At 37.9% G+C, this 22,785-nt stretch overlaps 1 protein-coding gene across 2 annotated transcripts in view; it reads right to left on the reverse strand.

The window, feature by feature from the left end:
* cpne5b (copine Vb) overlaps positions 1 to 22,785 on the reverse strand; it is a 96,719-nt gene that overhangs the window by 54,034 nt on the left and 19,900 nt on the right. Inside the window, exons 2-8 of one of the 2 annotated variants that reach the window (XM_054616715.1) lie at positions 20,175 to 20,215; positions 19,805 to 19,851; positions 13,858 to 13,961; positions 11,849 to 11,888; positions 11,751 to 11,753; positions 10,939 to 10,953; positions 8,879 to 8,955 (exon numbers count right to left, since the gene is read on the reverse strand). In XM_054616715.1, the coding sequence (XP_054472690.1) occupies positions 8,879 to 8,955; positions 10,939 to 10,953; positions 11,751 to 11,753; positions 11,849 to 11,888; positions 13,858 to 13,961; positions 19,805 to 19,851; positions 20,175 to 20,215 (327 nt within the window). The remainder of the gene's footprint in view (positions 1 to 8,878; positions 8,956 to 10,938; positions 10,954 to 11,750; positions 11,754 to 11,848; positions 11,889 to 13,857; positions 13,962 to 19,804; positions 19,852 to 20,174; positions 20,216 to 22,785) is intronic. The other variant, XM_054616714.1, reaches the window with a different exon arrangement.

Consider the following 22,785-nt stretch of genomic DNA (forward strand, 5'->3'; position numbering starts at 1 on the left):
AAATCAGAGCTTGAACATTATAAATATTATTCAGGTTTGTTCATTGGTTTGTGGAGGCCAATTTTGGAGAGACAGTTAGAGGACTGTTAATACACTGTATTTAATATACTGTGTTTTGTTTAGAATACAATACAGTAACTATGTATATCATCTGCATATAATGTAATTCTGTCTGATATTGTTATGGGTATATGAGTATTGAAAATAAACAAAGATGGTGTTTAATCCCTTTCCATTTGTGTTCATAGTTTATATTTACAGCATGCTACAAATGTAAATATCAAATACTTTTTTATATTTAGCACATCACCATGCAATTAGCATGTGATAAGAGCTATCTATTTGATGTTTATTGTAAAGTTGTGATAAAAATACTACCTTAGAAGAGTTACTATAGTTATAGTGTTTGCTGTTGCCAGAGCTGTAGGATATTTTGTATTGTGTCTGTATCTGTTGCATGTGTTTTTGGATTTTGTGTGTAGAATTTCAACAAAGAGATGCCATAGTTTCCGAAATTGTGTTTTAGCAATTTTACTAAAAAAATGTAACCTGTGTTTCTAAAAAGGCATGTTTCTTTTGAGTTTTCTAAAAGTTGTGCTTTGAAGATCAGATTTATTGGGCTCTTTTTTTCGTTTGTGTTGTGGCACACGTTTCAGAGGCTGAGTTTTGCAAAAAACAATCAGCAGCTTAAAATGTCAACTAGGGGCAAGTGAGGGAATGTTTTCTTGTAAAAAAAGTAATAAAATAAAAGGAATTGCCACTTAAATGAAAGAGAACAAATGTGGTTTCAACAGAAAATCTCTTTTCTCTGAAAGCACAATAGAGAACTATATGTTGCAGTAAGCTACTATATGACTATATGACAGTGACAATCCTTATACCTTCTATAAAGAGAATAATATCCCATCTCAGAGGTCCGTATGGTTGCAGATCTTACAGAATCGTTCACTTGATCCAGGATCGCCTGGGGTAAACTGTTGGAGATGGGGAAGCTGGTGTCAGGCTTGGTTTGTCAGGCTTGGTTTGTCAGCTGGGTATCCCGCCTCTGCATACAAGCCTCTATTCACATTCACAAATAATTTCCTTCCATTTTGCTGCTGTGCTCTTGTAATCCACACTGACACTCAGGCAATATCGAAATGGTTAAAGGCCAAGCATGCTCAAACACACCTCCTCCTCCTCCTCCTCTTCTCTCCCCAGCATCTTTCTAATGTCTTTTCTGAGCTAATAATCATGACTCCACTGTCCTCTTCTCTACTCTAATTTCCCTTCATCATTGTACTAATTCATCTTCCTTGCATCTGTCTCCTCTCATCAATGGTTCCTAATAACATGGTGTGCACATCTGTACACCATTCCTAAATATGCCATTTACTGAGCATTCTGTCTATATAATGCAACACAGCAATCATACATTGCATCGACATAACCCCTTTAGTGTCACATGAATGAAACATAGCCAACCATTAGTTGGCATTGCATTACCATTTCAGTGGAATATTGGGCATAAACTTGATCTAAAAAAAACTACATCCATAGTATGCTGCAGTGGCTGACTGGAGTTGGCCTGAAGGTTAGAGAAAAGCAAACATGCAGTCTGAATGTCATGAGTTTGAATGATGCTGTGAGGGAAAACTGAAGTGGATAACAACAGTTGTCCTCCAACTGCTAGCCTATCATCATTTAACCCCCATCTGCTGCAGTGGAGCTGCTCCTTAGGGCTTCCATTGAAAACCTGGTGTTTTATGGTCAGCTCCAGGATGCTAACTGTGCAGGTGCAAGTAGTGCCTTGCAGTAAAGCAGTATGTATACACAGTAAAACAGTCCTGAAAAAATGAAAGCAATATAGCAAACATTATTATGCCTCTGTGAACTGCTCTGCCTGAGGTTTCGTTAATTTATTTTTAACTCATAAGATGTTTCCAGTTGTTACTTGACTTTGTTGAGGGTTTGAGGTTGGTGGTTAAACTTGGCTGGGCTTAAATAGGTGACGTAGCTTTGTTATGTCTTTCCATGGTGTGGTGTGATTTTTTTCCTGTATTGATTCATATGGTTTTGTAGCTGATTTGATTGTTGTACTGGCTTCCTTTAGGCACGCTTCGTGAGGGAGAGCTCTATGTAAATACTGTATAATGAAGTGTTCAAAGTAGGTTTGGGCAATTGAAGAGAAAAGATGAAATATGATACAATTGTTGGTCAATCTTACGAAATGTAACAGTATTCTTTTAAAGTCTTGTTGTTTAGTTTTGAGTGTTCAAATGTGAGTGTTTGCCACAACGTCAAAGTCTGACATTAAATGTATGGCTAGACCAGTACCAGGTTGCTTGAAGTTACCATAAAATGATGATAGGAATGTCATCAGTTTTTCAGGTATTTAGTCACAAATCAAAATATTGGACAAATTACTATTTGACCAAATTATTACAATTTTTACATTTGATAAAGACTTAAATGTCCCTTTGATGAAGACATTAATGTTTGTCTGTGTGTGTCCGGGACCTTTGGATGTCAGATATTTTGTGAATTAGTAATACAACTTTTCACTATAGACACAGCTGCCTGACGCAATATTGCTGAAAGAGGATAAAGACTGCATAATAACAAAAATAGGCATATAACCAAATTATGTTTACTGTCCAGTCCTGTTCTGCTACTTGTCATTTCTTGTAAAGCAATAAGCATGCATTTAAATTAAGCAGGGAAATTAGCTGGCAATCAAACTGTTTGCATTTCTCCACCGTTATCAGCAAACCTGCAATTAAATGGCAAATAAGCCTTTCCCTGCAACGACAGCCTTTTTTTTTCAATGCAGGGGCAGGAGAAACTTAAGGATCCTTCGCACAATTAATTTCTCACTTGTGTAAATATTTTGTTTGAAGTGATACTACAGTAAACGAGGACAGCAGCAGCATGCTAAATTAGCTGTTCGGGTTATTACAAGTCGTTATGCTTATGGTAATATAACAGGCCATATTTCCCTCTCACATCCCCCTCCCCCCCGCCAATGCAGAACCATGCATAATTTATATTTAGCCTTGCCGTACTTCACCCAGTTTAGGAGCCCCTGTCTTAAAGTATTATGGCTCACAGGGGCAGAGATCTTGCCTCGTCATTACAATCAGAAGTGCTAGGGGCCAATTATTTAAAACTCTGGATACACATAAAGCTTTGGTCTAAAGCTTCCACATAGGGAGAAATATGCTTACCCACTCTTTGCGTCAGGTTTCTAAAGCCATGTGTATGTATGGTTCTGGTTTGTTGGCGCACAAGACTTATTTCCACTCCTACACAGCAAACCCTTAAATAACTTAAGTTCATTTCCGGCACATTTTTACCCAATGCGTGTGTTGGATTGGCAAAAGCCTCAAAACAACCCCACTACATCCATTGGTACACATACCAATCTTACAGCTGGGGGTATCATAGCAACCATGCTGTATTGTCCTTAATTCATAACTCATGCATCTGTCATTGCAAGGCTTAAAAATAAAAGATACATAATGGTGTTCAAGGGAGAACTGTTAAAGCAGACTAATTATAAAATAGAATAATGCCATTGAGCTTACAAAAGCAACCAATAAGAATTATGTTTGTAAATGTCACATTTATTTGCGCATCATGCTGTAGATATGTGTGAACTTGTGAAGACTGTAAAAATGTTTTACATGTACCATGCAACTTAGTAACAACTGAAAATAATGATTGTGTGCACATCTCTTCTAATGCATGAGATGTGCACATTTTCAATGCATGTTCTATTTTATAAATACCAGTTTACCTGTGAAAGATTGTTCATATTTTCCGAACTATGAAGGAGCAAAGTAAACGTGATTTTGCAGCTGGCTTCGCACTGCACTGTCAGTTTAAATTGTTTTTTCTGTGTAAATATAAATGACAAGAGAGTGTTAATCTCTTTAATAAAATATGCATTTGAGGCCTGTGGCAAGAGAGGACTGTAAAGTCTGAAGCAATCATAAAAGAGCAGAGCGCCTTTGATGTTCAGATGAAACAAATGTCTTGTTTGGCGGAAGCACTCTGTTTCTTTCTTTCTATCTCAAACACACACACACACACACACACACACACACACACACACACACACACACACACACACACACACACACACACACACACACACACACACACACACACACACCCTATAAATTCGTTTCATTTTAGGAAGTGGAGAAGTCACGTGTTGCCTCACGTTATGAACATAAATCCCTATAAATTAGAGAAAGGTGCATCATATTATCATAAAACAACACTGTGTCTGTTTGCGTGCTGGATAACATGTCAATAAAATGTATTTGCGTGTTGGATAACATGTCAATAAAATTTCTTGGCGACATTTTGATTTGTCACAGAAAAAAAAAGGTGCAACAAATAACAATAATTATGGCTTTGTTCCATTAAAGTGACCCATTATTAAGCCTTTCAGTGAGCCAGTCTAAAAGGTCTATTGTTGTGTTATTCAAACCCTAGTCTAGGGTTTTTCTGTCTTTTATTTGGAGTCAAAAGTACCATGTTGTAAAGGTAAGATGAAGTTAAACATATTAACAGTAATACTTTCATTTTATCACTGATCAGGGTCTGTACCAGCAAATATGATCAACTGAACAATTTTTTACAATCTAACAAACACTCTGCATGACGTTAATGATGTTTAATCATGATTCACTCAATCAAACTACACCTGTTGAGTGAATGAGAGGGTAGTTGACATTGTCAAGGAAACAGTCCTTACTGATGGCGCTCAGACGTTGTTTACAGGCCACAGACAGACCGCCTGGCTCGACCTTTAAGTATTAACCCATTTGTGCCCAAAGACTGTATTTCATATGATGAGTAAACGCCACAACATTTTTTCTGATTAGTCTAAAGTCTTGAAATCTAGAATTGACATACACTAAGCAAGTATCTAACAGTACAACCCCGACATTTTGAGAAATCATATGAAAATCACACTTTTATCAAAGATCAAAGTCTGGATTTTTGAAAAAAAATGAATTATACAAATGTTAGTGGAAAGTCAAAGAACTATCAAGACCCGTTGTTAATGTGATAAGCGTTTTCCCAGTACGAAACACACCGGCATCGTAGCTTCAGCAAGAGAAGTCCCCTATGAGACATTTTGGTTTGTAGTCCTTCTAATTATATATTTTTACAGTCTTTTACTTCAACAGCTTTACGACTAAAAGCAACCTTGTTGAATATGTATAATTCCTTTCACAACTCAAACTGGATCAAAAATGTATTCGAGGTTGGCTACTCTACATATTTTTTACCATGGTGGTCCACCGGAAGGGGCAAGACTTGACTCTTTAAATTGTCAGTAGCGGGCACAAATACTTAAACAAAATAAGACCTAGTGACTGTAAAGCATGCCTGTACATACACTGCTTTCATAGTCATGTGTGAATATATGCTCACACACCAGATTAATTTGATGTTAATTAAACATTGCCTTATAATTCAATTCAACCTTATCAAGAGTGTGATACCAGTATATGTAAATTAATAAGTAACAGCAAAATCGATCAACATGGCGGCCTCTGCTGACATCAATACCCCAGGGAATAACACTGATCTGCGCAACTATATTGTCATTGAGGGAAAAGCCTCTCTTTAGAATCCCTTACTAAATAAAAAGTTGTGGAAACATTCTTTAGTATCACACAAATTCAAAAATGACTTTGGTTTTAATAAAATCCAAAAGAGTAATGCCAACACATATTGTGTATGTCATTCATGTGTCAGTTAACTTAGCAAAATACGAACAGAAGGTGTGTAGATTTGTTATGACCAGTTCTCACTGTAATGAGAAGGACCCGTGTTTGAATATTTCATGTCATCCCCATCTTTCTCAGCATTTCTGTCTTTGCCGGCAATAGTCATTGATGTCACCTTTTCTCTTCCTTTCTATCTCTCTCCCTCTTTTCCTTCAGGAGCCATTTTTTTTCAATAATGAATAACGGCTGCTGCCTAATTAAACAAGCACTAATTTCAGGAACATGAAAGTCATTACAATTAGCCAGAGAAAAGAGAGCAGGAACAAGAATGAAATACACCCTAATGCAGTCATACATCATTTAATAAAGAACAGGACTTGTGAAATCAATTACCTCAAATATATCAATTGCTGTTCTTCTGTGTGTGTTCAGATGCAATATAAGCTTAGAGGCCAACAGAAGGGAAGACTCAAGTCAAGTTTGTTGAGAATTTGTGTCAGAGTAACCGATAGTTCAACAGCCTATTGTTACCTAACATCCCTTCACTAATGTCTTAGTGAAAATATCATATCGTATTTTATTATTGTGTATGTGCAGGTGAAGAGAGAAGCAGAGGACTGGTTGAGACAAACATGAAAAACAAACAGATGCTCTAAAACATTCTCCCATTGGTTCGGCACAGCTTAGACAAATGCCTTTGACATTTCATAGCAATGAAATATAAATCACTCTTCATTTCCAAAGAAACATGAAAACAAACTCCACTGGGTAGCACATCTACCAGGGCAATGCAACAATTGTGTGTGTGTGTGTGTGTGTGTGTGTGTGTGTGTGTGTGTGTGTGTGTGTGTGTGTGTGTGTGTGTGTGTGTGTGTGTGTGTGTGTGTGTGTGTGTGTGTGTGTGTGTGTGTGGTGTGTGTGTGTTTCACAGTTCTCTTCCACCTCAGAGACAAAACAAAGCCGCTGCACAGTCTCACTAGTATAACTTGAAAAGTTGCTGAACTTAATTACATTGGAGGATTAACATCTTACAGTGTTTGAATTTAAGGAAATTGTTCAACATGTTAACCAAAACCTATTAATGGAACTGATCCCAATATCCGATTCATGACACCATGTCAAAAATATACACATTACATTCTATGATTAAGCATCAACGACCAAAAAATATATACCATGTGAAACAAATAGGTGATGCAGTGTCTGCATGCTACACCCAGTGTTGTGCTACTTTGGTGGTTATCGACTTTATTTTTTCTATAAAAAATGACTAAATTCTTCCTTAAGAATACAATTTGGCAAGCGGTTATGTTATCTCTCAGCTGCAGATTGTCTCAAATTAAAAATGAATAATTTGTCAAGAGTTCTATTTCCGTTTCTAACCATGCCATATAAATTCTCAGCTGAAAAAGCAATGCTTTGATATTAAACTTGTAATGACATTATTAAGGTTTATGCTCCCAATATAGAGGCTCAAGGCACACTTATATCTGCACTGCTAAAGTCCCCTTAAGTAAGCAGCATCAATAGTACAAGCACTGCACGGAAAACACAAAATGTTTTTGCAACAGATTTGCAACTGTGTCATCGCCAGGGGTGTGCTGGCGGATATTTTAATGGTAAGCTCCATGTGCAATTTACTATTATGATATATATTATTTTTATTGCACACATCTGAGGAATTCGCCACTGTTGCACATCCCTGATGATGACCAAGTTAAAACACAAGATGTGATGCCTGCATCATGAAACATTAATATGTATGCTTTTAAGGGGTTTCCAAGAAAAGGAGAACTGTTGCAAACCAGATACTCTAACTCATGAGATAAGCAAGAATCAGGAAATGAATAAATTAACAGAATGTGCTTTCTATTTTAAACATGTTGGGTGTGGGTGTTGACACAATCCCACTGTTGTTATTATTATTATCTCCTCCAGGAGGATCATGCCATCCCTCATGTGTGTGTGTGTGTTTGTATGCTCTGGGTCTGTCCATGGCTAATCTTGCATTCTGCTGCAGCAAATCACATTATATTTTGAGTGGTCAGTTATGGCTAACACTTTCTCAAAACACCTTTTATTTCCTACATTATTCGGCCACGACTGCCTGTAGACTACTCACCCACAACTCTTATCTGGTCCTTGGCTGGTAGGGGAGGCTAGTGATAACACTACTGCGTAAACTACATTAACCATATGTAACCCAATGAAGTAGTCAAAAATGCATTGTCCTGAAGCTTAAAAAAAGAGATGTTTTTATACAATACTTTAGACTTGGTGTAGTTGAGATTTTAGAGATGCATTTAGAGGTGCATACTGTCTGTTCATAATATGATGACTTGAATGAGGGCCACTGTCCTCTCTCTAAACTTATAACACTTGTCAACAGTAATTAATATTCAATTCTACAAATAAGTCAAATCAGGAGATGAATAAATCTGTTATAAAGAGATAGAACCGTGTGCTAAAAAAATCATCTTAGATTGATTTTTTTTTTTTTGTAATTGTATTAGTGTCGTATTTTAACCAATACAACATGGTAATTAAATCTCATACAATTCAAAGTTGAATATTAATACTCAAGTATTCCCTCTGAATGTTCTCCACGGTAACATATCCAGAGCTGAGAACCAGCACATTTCACTGATTGTGACATTTAAGTGACTTCACCTGAATTACACAAGAGCCCAGCACACTGATAATGGTGATGATGGATGATAGATGTAAGAAGACAGAAGACATTTTTCTCAGCCAGTGTGAGCGCACAAGCTGAGGAGACGGGCTGTAATTTAGGTAATCTTGCTCAATTTTGCTTCAACCAATAATTATCTGAGGAAAACATCTGTCGGATGTGTTGTTTCCCCCTCTCATCCGTTCCTCCTTTGTCTGATCAATGTTTTGCTAAATAACAAATGTGTCTTCTATTCTTCCTCCTCTTCATCCTGCTGCCATTTCACTCACACTTTCTCTGTGTCCCTAACTCAGTTTCTCTCAGTACAAGTGAAGCTACATTTCTAAACTGTATACCTGAGCATGGTCATTGTATTTTGGTCCAAAGTGTCTTTCATCCATCTTAACTCCCCCTTTAGCACAATATGTTGTTCCTCAATCACATTTGGATTAAGGGGTATATAGCTCTTACTCACCCCAGTGGTTTCTCCAGTCGACTGGCTGGTGATCCAACAATCTCCCCAAGAGTACAGAACGTCTGACCCAAAAAGTCCTGGAGGGAAGAAAGACGAAAGGGAAGAAGGGGCACAGGGGGGCATATGTGAAGTGGAAAGACAAGAAATCACAGTCATAATCAGAGGCATCAACTAAAAACAATACCACTGGAACTCATGAAAATTAGAAATTTAAGAATTTCTTTCAGCTTAAGAAGCATAATTGTTCATGCTCCTCCAAATTTGCGGGCCAGAGCTTTTAATTTGTCCCATGCATAATCGCTTTTCACCTAAAGAAATTCTTGAATTTGTTTTTGTTCAACATATTACATTAAAGAAAAAACATTGGGTAGGTCATAGATTGTATTTTTATCTGCAAAGCATGGTGACACCATTACTGTGCTCTGCTTAACAATGTGACATCGTAATTAGTTTTGGTGGAAAATGTAAATTTTATTGAACTGTAATCAAAGTTCTCAGTATATGCAAGGTAAGCATGTTTTGATGCAATGGTTCCCAACTGATCTAGCCTCCAGCCTAAATTTTCCCTTAGACATCAGTTCACTGTCCACACGTACAGCAGACCAATTTAAACGTTATTCAGTTTATTACCACTGGTCAGTGGATTGAATCCTAGAAGATTCTTGCTGTGAGAAGAAAGAGCTAACCATTTTTATGTTTCGTGCATAATCTGTGACCTTGAGAATAGCAAATAGCTTTTTATCTTAATTCATAATCTCGACATTAGAATTCTAAATAAACACACATTTATCTGCATTGCATTAAAAGAGTTATTGGGGTTTAAACCAACATCTCAAAAATTATTTATTGTAAAAAGCAGTCCCAATTATTCAGGCCTGTTAAGGTAAATACGTTTAAAGCATAAAATGCCAAACTATAACCAAACCTAAATACAATTCTAACAGGATTGCAGCATCTACGCTAACCTCCTTTGGAGCTGCCATTGATGTTTAGAAAGAACAGTCTCCTCTCTGTGTTGTCTCGCACACACCTAAGGACGCTCATTGGTCTGTGCTCTGTCTTACTGGACACAAAGTCATTAGTTGAAGCCTTACTAGATGGATTTCTGTGTCATATGAGATTCTCGCCTGATCTCGTGAAATCGCGAGCTTATCATACATGATAACTTTGACACAAGACCTGCATCAGTAAGCTACTTGTACTGCAGACATGCATGTTGTAGTGCCTCTACTCACTAGGAAGTATGAAATGGTACTTCTAAATAAAAGCGCTTATCAAGAAGTCAATTTAAAAACAAAAATTGCGACCCACTCGAACGGACTACACTTGTGGACCACAACCCACCTGTTGGGAACCACTGGTTCAATGAAAATATGGAGGATTAAAGACAGAGGGATTCACAGCACCATGAACAATAACAACAAACATAATTTATATTTAAGGGAGTTAATGTAGAGCCTTTTTAGAGACAGAGTGACATATTTTCAGTCATACTCATGTCTCTAATTGGACAAGGTCTCTCAGTATCACGCAAGCATTGATTTGGTACATTAATCTCCCAAAAATAGATTTAAAAAATCATACTGTGTATTTGGTTTTGAAGTTTCGCCACCCATTTTTTTTTAATCACAGCAAGGATGTTGGACAATCCAAACCAAAGACTCCTTACGTCTGGCCTTGACAGACAGGCACACAGACTAAATAATTCTGCATCAGACTATGGTGTGTTTCATTTCAGTGAGTCTTTGGTCTTTTGTGCCCACTGATTTTGCTTACTGTTACACGGACGAGCCTGTGAAATCTCACCATATTCATCATGTTACAAAAAATATGTTACAAATGCTGCTGAAAGACATAATGACCGATTATCTATTTTCATAAAGTGGCTGCTGTGGAGCCCTTTGAGACTGCAGCGGTGGTTAAGAGCTGCACAGATAGGTTGGCTTGCCTCTCAGTTTATAGTTCTGATTAGTGTCGCCATCCTTCCTCGTTAGGAAAGGATCATTAATGCGAGACAGCAGCCATGCAGTGTCAGAAGTGAGAGAGACGCTGGGACCTACGTTGAGTTCTGCGGGCTTCCAGAAAGGTTGAACAGCAGCAGCAACAACAGCAATGACAACAACAACAACAACAACAACAATAACAACAGAGCACATCATATACAAACACTTTACCCAATACCTAGCACTCCCGGCACTGCTCAAGATGGCGAAGTGAGAGTGTGAAGACAACATGCTGTGCCAGAACTAGAACCCAACGCACACAGGTAGAATTAAAACTAGTGATGAAAAAATTCAAACCCCACTTATCCAAATACATCAAATAATCATCAAAACTGATTATTTTGTACTTCTAACAAATACTTTCTGTCACCATAGTTTCCAGCCTTCTGGATGAAAACAACGTATCTTTCTCTAGTGAAACAAAATATATCATGTAAAACAGTGCCTAAAATGGAATGTAACAGTTTAAAGCATTGCATGATCCAAGCTTTGAAAGTAGAGCAAGATATTGCACAATGCCTATCACTGCAGAACCACAACTAGAACAAATACAAAAAAAGACCATATAAGCTCAATCACAGCTATATATAACTATAATTAGAATATATGTAGTGTAATGCAGCATTTATAACCCATTTAAAGTCTAAAATGAAAAGACATTGAATAAGAAGAAAAATAAACATTTGCATTTGGATACTTCAGGCAATAAAAAGGGTTTGCTTTATTTCATCAAGAATAAACCATGCAGCAGGCAACACCCAAATAAAACAAACAGAAAAACATAAACATTGCCACCATTAGACCACTGATAAAGAGTTTGGCCAATCTTAAGTCACTTTGAACACGGTTTTCCACCAAGCAATATTTACTTTCTTAATTTTCAGAGCCATTCAAGCCAATGTTTCAGATTTGACTCAAAACTGGCCTATATTTATCTGTGGTGCAAGGTTAAAATATGTGCACTCACGTGTTTGGACAGGTCTGGGCTTTTGGAGTCAACATCATACCTGTAAGGAAACAAAATAATATCAGCAATGCCATTTTACTTTAAGAGCTCTAGAGGACACTATTATATAAGGGGGGACTTTTTGATTGATAATAACTTTCTATTTTAACCACATTATGTAAAGAGGTGGGTAGATTCATGAGATATATATAAAAGAAAGACAAAGGCTCTCACATTAAACATCACACATATTCAAATTAAGCCAAGATAGAAAAAGAGACGGGATCTTAGTATCTTTTCAGATGTTACTAAAGGTGGGGCAGAGTAATTGGGGGAAGGGTTCAACAAGACCTTTTTTCCTCTTCAATGATAATGAGTGGTGGACCTGATCCTATTTGCATGTGAATATAAAGCTATGAAAGTGAAGGAAATGGAGGCTATTATGTGATGTACCAAGAATAAAACATCCGATGAAACGATAGATCTTCTTTGCCTGGAGATTATTCAGGCTGCTCAAGCAACAACGTTTATGCGTTTCTCGTCCTATTAATTGAAATAATAGATCAAATTATATACTGTGGAGTTGTCAAATAGCATCTACTGTATTTTTATATTGTGTGGAGACATAGCTGTGGAGGATATAAAGGCAGGTTTTGATAGAACCAATCTGTTGAAGGAGCTTTGAGGGTTAGTGGATTTATGTGATTTCAAACGGAGATTATTTGTATCCATGAAAAAGCTCAACTGCAGCAAGTGCTGAGGCAGCGTTCTTTCTTCTTTGTGTGTCCAGCCTGTAAAGAGCCAGCAGTTAACCCTTCAAGCCGGCAAGCATCAAGTCACATATGCTGAAATGATGACCACTTTAGTGTCAGAAAGACATTTAATTTCACTGAGAAATCCTCAATGAGAGACAGAGAAAGAGACTTGATTAAATCTGCTAATGGTTATAATAAATATGAAAATCACATATGTTTTGCTAAACTGCTCCACTTTGTTGCTATCAAACCAGTCAAGCTTTCAGTTCTCAAACAGTACCTATGCATTTTTTACATCTGCAGATTTTCCTCTCAAAATCCTTTATATTTTTTATACAACTTGCTTTTGATTTCACACAGAAAAGACGAAAGCAGGGTCCTTATTTCAGACCAACAACTGTGGATTTTAAAGCCATGAGTTGGGTTAACTCCATATTCAGCTGACAAATGGTTCCTGCTGACATGTTTTAAGATGAAAATTTCCATAAAGGGTTCTCTTAAACTTGCACTTGATGTCTACATACGTGATATTCTGCTAAGAGACTGAGGCTGGACATTGATTTAAACCAGCAGCATTGATCATCTTCAGTGTAGAGCTAGTTGTGCCCAATATTATAGTAATAAGAATGTTATTAGAATGTTGTTCATCAAACCTAACCTCAATTCGATGGTTTGGATCCTTATCATAGAAAAATAGACTTGGCCAAGCAACACAGAGGTTAAAATTTATGTTTTGATATTTGTATTGTATGCTTCAATTTACAAAATAAACTGATTGGATGAGCTGCAATAAGCGAGGAGTTTGATAAATGTAACACTCTGAGGCAAACTTCTCTCGGTGCTGTTGTTGTTCTGAACTCTGTTATAGCTTCACAATGAAGCCAGTGACCCTGTGTAGTTGGCTCATGACATGCCCCTTGCCTACCTTTAGGTAGCAAGCTAGTGAGCCAGGCATGCTAATGCTTGTAGCCTACTTTTGAGCAGATAAACGTGCAAGTGTTCCACTCCTCACACTTTTGCATTTGTGATTTTGGTTTTGTAAAGATTGAAAAAAAATAAAACACCCTCTAAACTCTTGATACATATAGCTCTTATTAGAGCCCCATGCACACCATTTCGGTGAGCATCGCTGTTCCAACCATGGTCAATTTCTTAAGGGTGTAATAATTGAAGGGCTCTCAATGAGATAGGTATGAAAAATACATCACAGGGAATGAGGACAGAGGGCAGGAGAGAAAATACTAGGCTGATATGCCTTCAAAGGAAATCACTCACAGGTCAAAGCGAAGGTTCTGCTTCTCCTCAAAAAAGTAGTCCAGGATGTACTTTCGAACAAAGTCTGGATTAAGGGTGTTGTCTATCACTTCTGTTCTGCCAAACTGTGGAAGGAGAAAGATGGATGGAGGTAAAGAGAGAAAACAAAACATTGTTTAATAACAAATACAGTTAGGGCTGTTGTCACCTTGCACTTTATCCTTTTTTGTTTTTTCATCTCTTTCTCAGACTCTTGCTTATCACACATGCATACACACACAGGGTATGATTAATAGAGGTGGTTTCACACGCTGCTGCTGTGAAGAGGAAGCCAGGGGTATGTTTCCTGGTTCCTTGATCCTCACTCTTCTCCCACATTAATTACAGCAGGATAACCCACTCATCAGCCCCACAGAGAGAAGGAGATAAGGGAAGGGGTAAGTGTGAAGGGAGAGACAGAGAGAAACAACTTTGAGAGAAAAAGGGAGGGTGAGAGAAGCCGCTGAAGATGTATGAAGAAATGGGGCAAAAGTGGAATGGAGGTTTTTATACGGGAAAGGAGGGGGGAGAATGGGAGTGGGAAAAGAGTGGGAGTGGAAGACGGGGAGAAAAGAAGTGATTAAGGCCTCCTAATTAGTGCAAATCTCACTCCCAAAGCAGGGACATATGCCAGATAAAAGGCTGGCAAAGATCCAGCAATGCCACATACTTGTACTGTAATAAAAGCTGAGGAGTTTCAAATATGAGATACAGTATACCGTACATAAATCATTTAAAGCCTCCTGGAATTAAAATATTTAATCAAATAGTCCAAGATTTCAGATGGTAGCAGTTGGTGCAAGAAGGAAGTCAACATTTGGTGGCTGTGGCGTAGTGGAGAGCAAGGTAGTTCTCCAATCAGAGGGTCGGTGGTTCGATACCCGGCTTCGGCAGTCGATGTGTCCTTGGGCAAGACACTTAACCCCAAGTTGCTCCTGAAGGCTTGCCATCGGTGTGGACTGGATGATGAATGTTAGTTAGAGTCTGATGGTGGCACCTTGATGGTAGCCTGTCATCAGTGTGTGAATGGGTGAATGATATGTAACATACTACTGACTGTAAGTCGCTTTGGATAAAAGCGTCTGCTAAATGACTGTAATGTAACATTTGTGACTCATAACATATGCTGAAGGCATGAATATGCTTCCTCAATTTTTATTCATTCCTTGGCAACTACTTAAGACTTTGAGTGGCTTATTGTAAAGAAGGTGTGATGCACACAGAGACCAACAAGTAGCCCAAGGTATTCAGTGTGTTAATCATTCAGGAATAAGAAATGATTTCCGTACTAACTACAGCACTGCATGTGTTGAGTGAACTTCTTAATCATGACAATTTCCTATTAATTTCACAAAAACTCTTAATTCCAGTCATCATAATGTTTAGTGATCGCTGTTTATCTCGTTACATGTTCTTCATTAATCTAATCTAATTAATCTAACTAAATAAGTCTCTATCTTAATCCTTCATTAATTTGATTACAACCGCTTGAGTGGGAATTTAATTCAGGCACTCATTGGAATCACAGTATTGCTGTTTTATGTCTCTTGCCTGCAGTGTACAATAAAGATCTAATCATACAACTGAACTACAACTGTGTTAGGGCCTGGCTTTATTGGAAATGTGCCAAACTCTACAATTTCAATCAATGTCGCAGAATCCATTTGCAAGTAGGAGTCGATCTTGTTGTTCCATAATGTAAACAGCAGGTACTGTAGGTGGGTGTGAGTAAACTTTGCCACTTAAATCAATACAGTAAACACAACAAATACAATACAATGTGGGCAATTAGGGCAACAGGCCTGCTACAAAACCATACATTTCTATATTGTTACACAACGTTGAACACTTCTTTGGACTCAGTTTTTTAAGGTAATATCTTTCTCTGTGTGAACTCACCGACTGAACATCTAAATTTAACACCAACGAGGAAGAAAAGTAGAGAAGAGAAAACTGATGTTGAATCCGTGAGCCACCCATCTTTTTAAGAGACCCCGAGGTGTTGATGAGGCTGTGAGCGCATGCTAGTAAAGAGGCGGGTGGTGGCGAAGATGAGCTCCATAATGTGATTTCCCTGCTGAGTGGAAGAGACAATACCGTGCTGCAGAGTTCATTAGATACTGCTGGGCTGCTGGAGCTGGCTAATGAGAATCTGGCATGAAGTCCCTGACCTGCACCCTCGACATGTGCACACAGATGCAGAGCAGCTCACACACCTACAGTCTACGGATGGCAAATTTAACTCTTCAGGGTAGCAACAGCTACAGTAGAGACCTGCAGTGCTGATATTGAAATGTGAACCTGTCACTAAAACACAGACACAGGAAAACATCACTTTGACACACACACAGACACACACACACAAACACACAAACACACTAATCCTTTAATCCTTGACTATTAGTTTTCTTTTTGAAAACCTGACAAAGATTTAATTATCTTTTCCCTAGAGCATACATGAATCACCTCTGGGGATTTGTGCGGTATGAACGTCCTGTAGTTCTTTGACCAACGTGGAATTGTTATTCTCCTCGTACCATGTTCAGCCAACTGTAACATTGTGCTGCTATAATGAGCTAGGTGGTGTCTTGAGAGGGGTAGATGACGATGGTGTGAATTAGTGTCGGCTAACTGTGTGTAGTGTAGACTGAGCTTTTTTCCCTTTTTTAACCTTCAGAGAAAATCACTGGGGTGTGTTTAAGTTGCACCCAAGTCAGAGAAGTCCCTGAAACGTGACTTCATGGGGAAAATACAGTACATCTCAAAGTTTGTTAGAGCTTTTGAGCTAGAGCTGTGGTTTTGTGAGAATGGGGCGCTTGTACACACACAGTATATGATACACAGAAATACACAGTCCACAAACCAATGGGTGGTGTCACAGTGACTATGCCCACTTCTTATACACAGCCCGTACACTATACACATACTGTAATCACATACTTTCTTATTGGCATATGATGTAACACGTAGTATAGGTAATTTTTTCCAACAATAATATAGTGTGTAAAAACAGCTTTTTTATGCTCAAAAATGGTCTTCATCCAAATTCTATGACTTTCCTCAACGTAATAGATGTGATGAGTGTTGGTGGAGAGGAAACATCACACATCACTGTTTTTTAAGTTACTCTTTATTAATTAACCAATAATAATTTGTCGTAACTGACTTCCAAGATTACAGGGCTTTGTTTGCTTCCACTCCTGGTTTCATTATTTCTTCTCTTTTGATAAAGGTGTTAAAGCTTTAGAGACAGACATACTGAGGAGAGGAGAATGGTCCAGGAGTGTGCTTCATTCAGTGTGTATTTCTGTCAGTGCTCTCAGCACTCCACTGAGGTTGTGTTAGTCAATAATGCTGAGCAAGATCAGCTCTACCTGACGCCTGGTAAACATCTCCTATGACCTAAAAGTGTTTTCACAAACGGTCTAGATACTTGAGTCCACCGGAGTCATTACTGTGGGTCATTTCCCGTTATTATAAAAAATGTATCAACAAATACATTTTTATACTAGATGATCAACAGAGTTAAGAGTTATGTAACATTTTTCACACTTCAACAAATTTACAGAACTCTGATGGAAAACAACCTCTGGACCAGAAAAAATCCTCCAATCATCCCAAGTGTAAATCACCCTGAAAGTATTTTCCCACTAGAGTGAAGCATTTTTAACTGCACAGGAGGATTAACAAGTGCAACCAAAAAGTTGAATGTGCACAGGTGATTTAGTTCTGTGATCTTGCATTGTTGCGGCAAAAATGATGGAGACATTCTCCATCTAATCAAGAAGCTGCATAGAGAGCACCAACCGCATTAACATGACACACGACAACCTGGGGAGGAGGTGGAAATCATCATCAAATGTGACCTAAGCCTGACCAGCATGCTAGAGGGTCCTGTCAGAAAATGTTATTTAGACGTCCTTGGTGAGTGTTTGGCCTCACTTGTTCAGTCCGAGGTTTATGAGCATGCGGTCTCACACAGCTTTACCTGGAGCTGCATCAACACCCACCACCTGTTAACAATATGATTTTGGATGTGATGGCTTATGTCCGCGAGGAAATCACGGCTTTAAATTAATGAAGTAAAATTTGACTTGAGCACTAACTAAATTGAAATGCTCATTATATTAATTATGTTTTGTGTACTTCATTGAATTAACAGCCTCTCTTACAATCAGCAGTTGTCAACGAAAACAAAGTGTCTTTTGTGAAAATTGTGAAAGAGAGTTTTATGATAGAAAGATCTTAACATATGCATAGGCCTATGCTTTAAGTATATACGAATATGCATACACATTCTCACACGCATACAACACAGTCCCTTAGCTATGAAAGCCCACACAGCCATCTGCTCTGACCGGGTAAACACTAAAGCAGCAGATGAGGGTCATCTGACTGTATAAATACATATGAATCCATTAAATTATGATCCATTATGCATCCACAGTGGACCAGGTCTGTGAAAAATATAATCTGTGGCCACTATGATTTATTGACAATTTTCATTGTGTGGTGAGTATGGCTGTCAAATATGAGGGCTGACATCAAAGATAACTACTCTGTTATAGGAATGTGTGCATAAGTATGCACATCAATATATATTGGCTGTAATACACTCAGTGAAATTTACAGGGATACACAGAACAAAAACAGTACTTCTGAGTTGCAATTACTCATAGATGCATAAGGGGTCATAAACACAAGGCGCAATCATTGGAAAGATTAACTTAAATGGAGCCATGGCAGCATTTGACACCATGTTACACCAAATCTACTAAAGGAGTGTCACCACTTTGCTATTTCAAGCCAGATATTCACAAAATTCAACTATTGAATGTCTTGAAACAAATTATCCGAGCTGATCATAGCCAAGGCCTCAGGTGTTATGTCTTTGGATTCAGACTTGTTTTACTTAACCTTCATTCAACTACTTGAACATACAGATGCAATACTGTTCCAGTGTTTGTGTTATTTAAATATCACTTTTTTTTTATCTTGATTATGCCTTTAATAGCACTCTGTAGCTCAGCTTTCCAAAGATGGTGATGTTCTGCTGTATATTTCTGTTATTATCAACTAATCCCATGAAAAGAGCAAAACCAATGAGTCAATTCTTTCAGACTTTAACGTAAATCCTTCAAAAATATAGTGTTTTCTTTTTTTCAGTCATTTCCTAAAACCGCTGGCCACTGTAGTTTGAAGCAACCATTACTGAAGCATAATTGTGTGGGGCTATTTTAGACTGTAGATTTGTTGTTCTCGTGAGTATTTACATCAGCAGACGTTTTTTTTAGTATTGACTTAAAAAAGAAAAAAAAGAACTCACCAGTGTTATTCTTAATAGTGCCTGGTATATGGTTTGTTTGCAGCTGCTTGTTCAATAAAAAAAGTATAGTTGTAGTTCAGACATCACTTCAGTTACCCCTCACTGCTAGAGAGCTTTAAAAGTGACTTAACAGGTGCCAACATTCAGTTAATTTAGTCATTGACTATTGTTTAATGTTTCTTTAAAGTTTTATTTCACCTCCAATTATATATTTCTTGCAAAATAATGACTGGACAAACAGACAAGCAGACAAACGTAGAGAGTAGAGTAAGTAAGTAAGCAGGTAGAGAGAGCAGACAGGATAAAGGCACAGTGAGATCTGGCTTAAAGCCTCCCCAGCATGAAACATATTGATCATTACATTGTGAGATTTTTTTGTTGTTGGCTGAAGCGTCCAATTAGAGAATATTTCCCTGGCATTTTCAGACAACTGATGGCTGAGCAGCTTTAATGAAGTGTTTAGTTGCAGAACTAAAATGTCTTAACTGGAGCCCCACTCTACATACAAACATACTCAGTAAGGACAAACCCACAGTGAGCGCAGCAAGATCCTAACTGGACATAAGTCATTTCCTTCCTTTTAATGTTTGTATGTACACTCACCTCTCTCCACTGTTTGGTTTCCACACCTTGGGTATAAAGCACGCATACTGTGGGAAAAAAGTACCAGATAGAGACAGGAAGAGATAAAATGTTGTGAAAGAGAGAGAAAATGAGGGGCAAACAGAGAGAAAAGAAGAGACAATCAGAGAATTGCAGGCAGATCCCAAATAGGAAATCAATGTGAGGGGTTTAGCTCCAGTACAGTGAACAACCAACCATGGGACTCTGAGCAAAACAAAGATTTCCCAAATTACAGGCCAACATATCCACACAAAACAGAAGAATGGCATAGACTGGCTACTGGCAGAGAATACCTGCACAGTAGAGCACGGACAAACATTCAAACACAGAGTCTCTACAATGTACTCACATGGATCTGACTTTGAGAATGTGTCTTTATCCAGCAGATTTCTGGAAAACAATGAAAAAGAATAGACACATTTGTAACACAGCAACAAAGAACATCTTCTAAATGCTGACATTTTGCTATCATATAGCAACATTCCCTATTAAGTTCCCTATTAATCCAGTCAAATGCCTTCTGGAAATCAATAAAGCAAACAAATGTAGACCTCTTCTCCTTAATCCTTACTTCCATACAGATATTGTCAGTTTATTTAAACACAGCCATTAAGGATATAGCTCAGATTATGTAGAGCTTCCATTGAAAGAATCTAAATTCAGTTATCATCTTTGTAAAAAAAAGAAAAAGAAAAGATTCTGTAACTCTCTGAGACATTTTCATTGCATCACCATTCAAACGTTTCTTATCAATCACCACTGCTGCTATCCTGATGTAGATTCAAATGAAAGAAACAAAACTTTACACTGTTAAATTACTTTATCAAGCTCTCGCCCCACTTTCTCAGAGATTTATTACCACCACATTGGGCATCAAAGGCTACCCATAACAACTGTTATAGCTCAAGGAAAAAAACACAGTAGTAGGAGGCAGTATGACTTTAAATTAAACACAAGAGGAAGACAAATGATGGTCCTCCACACCCTCAACATCAATCTTTAATATTGCTGTTCAGCCGTCGCCTTCTTCAAGTTAGGGGAAGTGCCTTTTCGGAAGCGTGTGTTCAATCATGAAAGCTGATCAGACCGTTGCTGAGGTTGAAGTTGGGAGAACATATTTTGGGAATTACACAACAAATCCTTAAAATTAAAGGACAAAGTAGGTTGCTTACTCATGTGTCTCTAGGACGACACATAGAAGTGTTTGAGGCCATAAGAAAAGGTATTGGTGTACGTTGTCCCATCCAAAGCCTTGGTTTTACTCCCAAACGGACACAGACACCTGGGGGACACCCGAGACGCGTAGAAGTTCTGTTTACAATGTCCGCTTGAAGGTCACGTTCCACACATGGTTAGATGCTAAAGGGTGCCTTGTGTGTTGGTATCAGACTTTGAGGGGCTTGATAAATGGTTCTAGTTTAAATCAATCAATATGTCTCTATGTGCTACTTAAAGGTAGTTTTACTGTGTGGCTGGAGATAATAGCAGTATGTCTAACATAAGAGATAACTTAACTCTTACGGACCCACATAGACCCGTATTTGTCTTTTCTAGGGGGGTAAGATAACATGTCTTTTGGGGTTAGATAACATGTCAAAAGTTTACGCCACTGAGTAGTTGTATAAATCACTTGAAAGCCGGGGACCTGGAGATTTATTTGATATTCAACTCAGTAGTGTGTGTCAAGTTGTTTTAGTCATAAATCCAATAAAATGATAGAGATTTCTGCAAGAAATTCTGTTCTTGCAGCGAGAGGTTCTGTTCTGGAAATTGTTCGGAAACCCCTTATTATCAATATATCCAGGAAAGCCATACATCCTCTGAAAGCCTTAGGTCTCTATTTTGTGCTTATAATATGTGCTGTGATTATCCTATAGGTCACAACCGTTCATTTTACACAGTGACCACTTTGTCCACTTTGAGGACTAACGTCATCACACATGAAAACAATTGGGTTCACTGAAAACAAATCAGCTGGCTAGCAGGCATATTAGCACAGATAATTGTTGGGTTTGGAGCTTGTACAATCACTTCCTGATTACCAGCATGTCTCCATGTTTACTGAATGCTCATCTCTTTCCAAACGCCCACCACGCCTCCCGCTTTGTGATAGCATTCAGTTTGTAACCTCACACTCTTTGTATTAAAGTAAAAATAGTTCCAAGGCAACAAACCTTTGTGTAAGATTTGAACTGTGAGTTAGACTATTTTTCATCCTGTGGATTCTAGAGGCAAATTTGTTTAAAACTATGTCAGTCTTCTAGCCCAAATTGTAGTTAATATCATTAATTCCCTGACTGATGGTATTTAGTTATAAATTACAACTAGTAAGTAAATAAGTAAGTGGTAACTATGACGGTTAATTCCCAAAGTCATCATTTTGATGGGTACCCCATCACAAACCACAATTTAAATGAATCCCATGAACCTGAGCTTGTTTAGTGCCTGCTGCATTGATTTACAGCAAAGGCTTAAGACAGAAAATGATATGCTTGTGTAATGCGAGGACAAAGACCAAATAGTTCATTGTCATTCATTCATTCAAACTGTTTGCTTCACCGCCCATCTGTCCTACTCCAGCATTCAGTCTCTGTCACCTAATCTGTGAAGGGCTGTCTTCTCTAAACACTTATAAGTATGTGGTACATGATAACTGTGAATGGACAAGACTAGACAAATAGTTTCACCATATTATCATATATTGTTATATTGTATATCATAAGGTCACATGTTTAGCGGAATATCAAGTATTTTGTGGGACGCATTATTTATTCATTCATTTATTCAAAAAATGATTTGAGTTATGCCTCTCATTAAAACTTTGTCATTCTTTCTTCTTCTTCTTCTTCTTCTTCTTCTTCTTCTTCTTCTTCTTCTTCTTCTTCTTCTTCTTCTTCTTCTTCTTCTTCTTCTTCTAATATCTGCCTTTCATGCCCATAGATAAGCCATAATACTTATCT

This window comes from Anoplopoma fimbria, chromosome 17, assembly GCF_027596085.1.
Source record: "Anoplopoma fimbria isolate UVic2021 breed Golden Eagle Sablefish chromosome 17, Afim_UVic_2022, whole genome shotgun sequence".
NCBI classification, from domain to species: Eukaryota; Metazoa; Chordata; class Actinopteri; order Perciformes; family Anoplopomatidae; genus Anoplopoma; species Anoplopoma fimbria.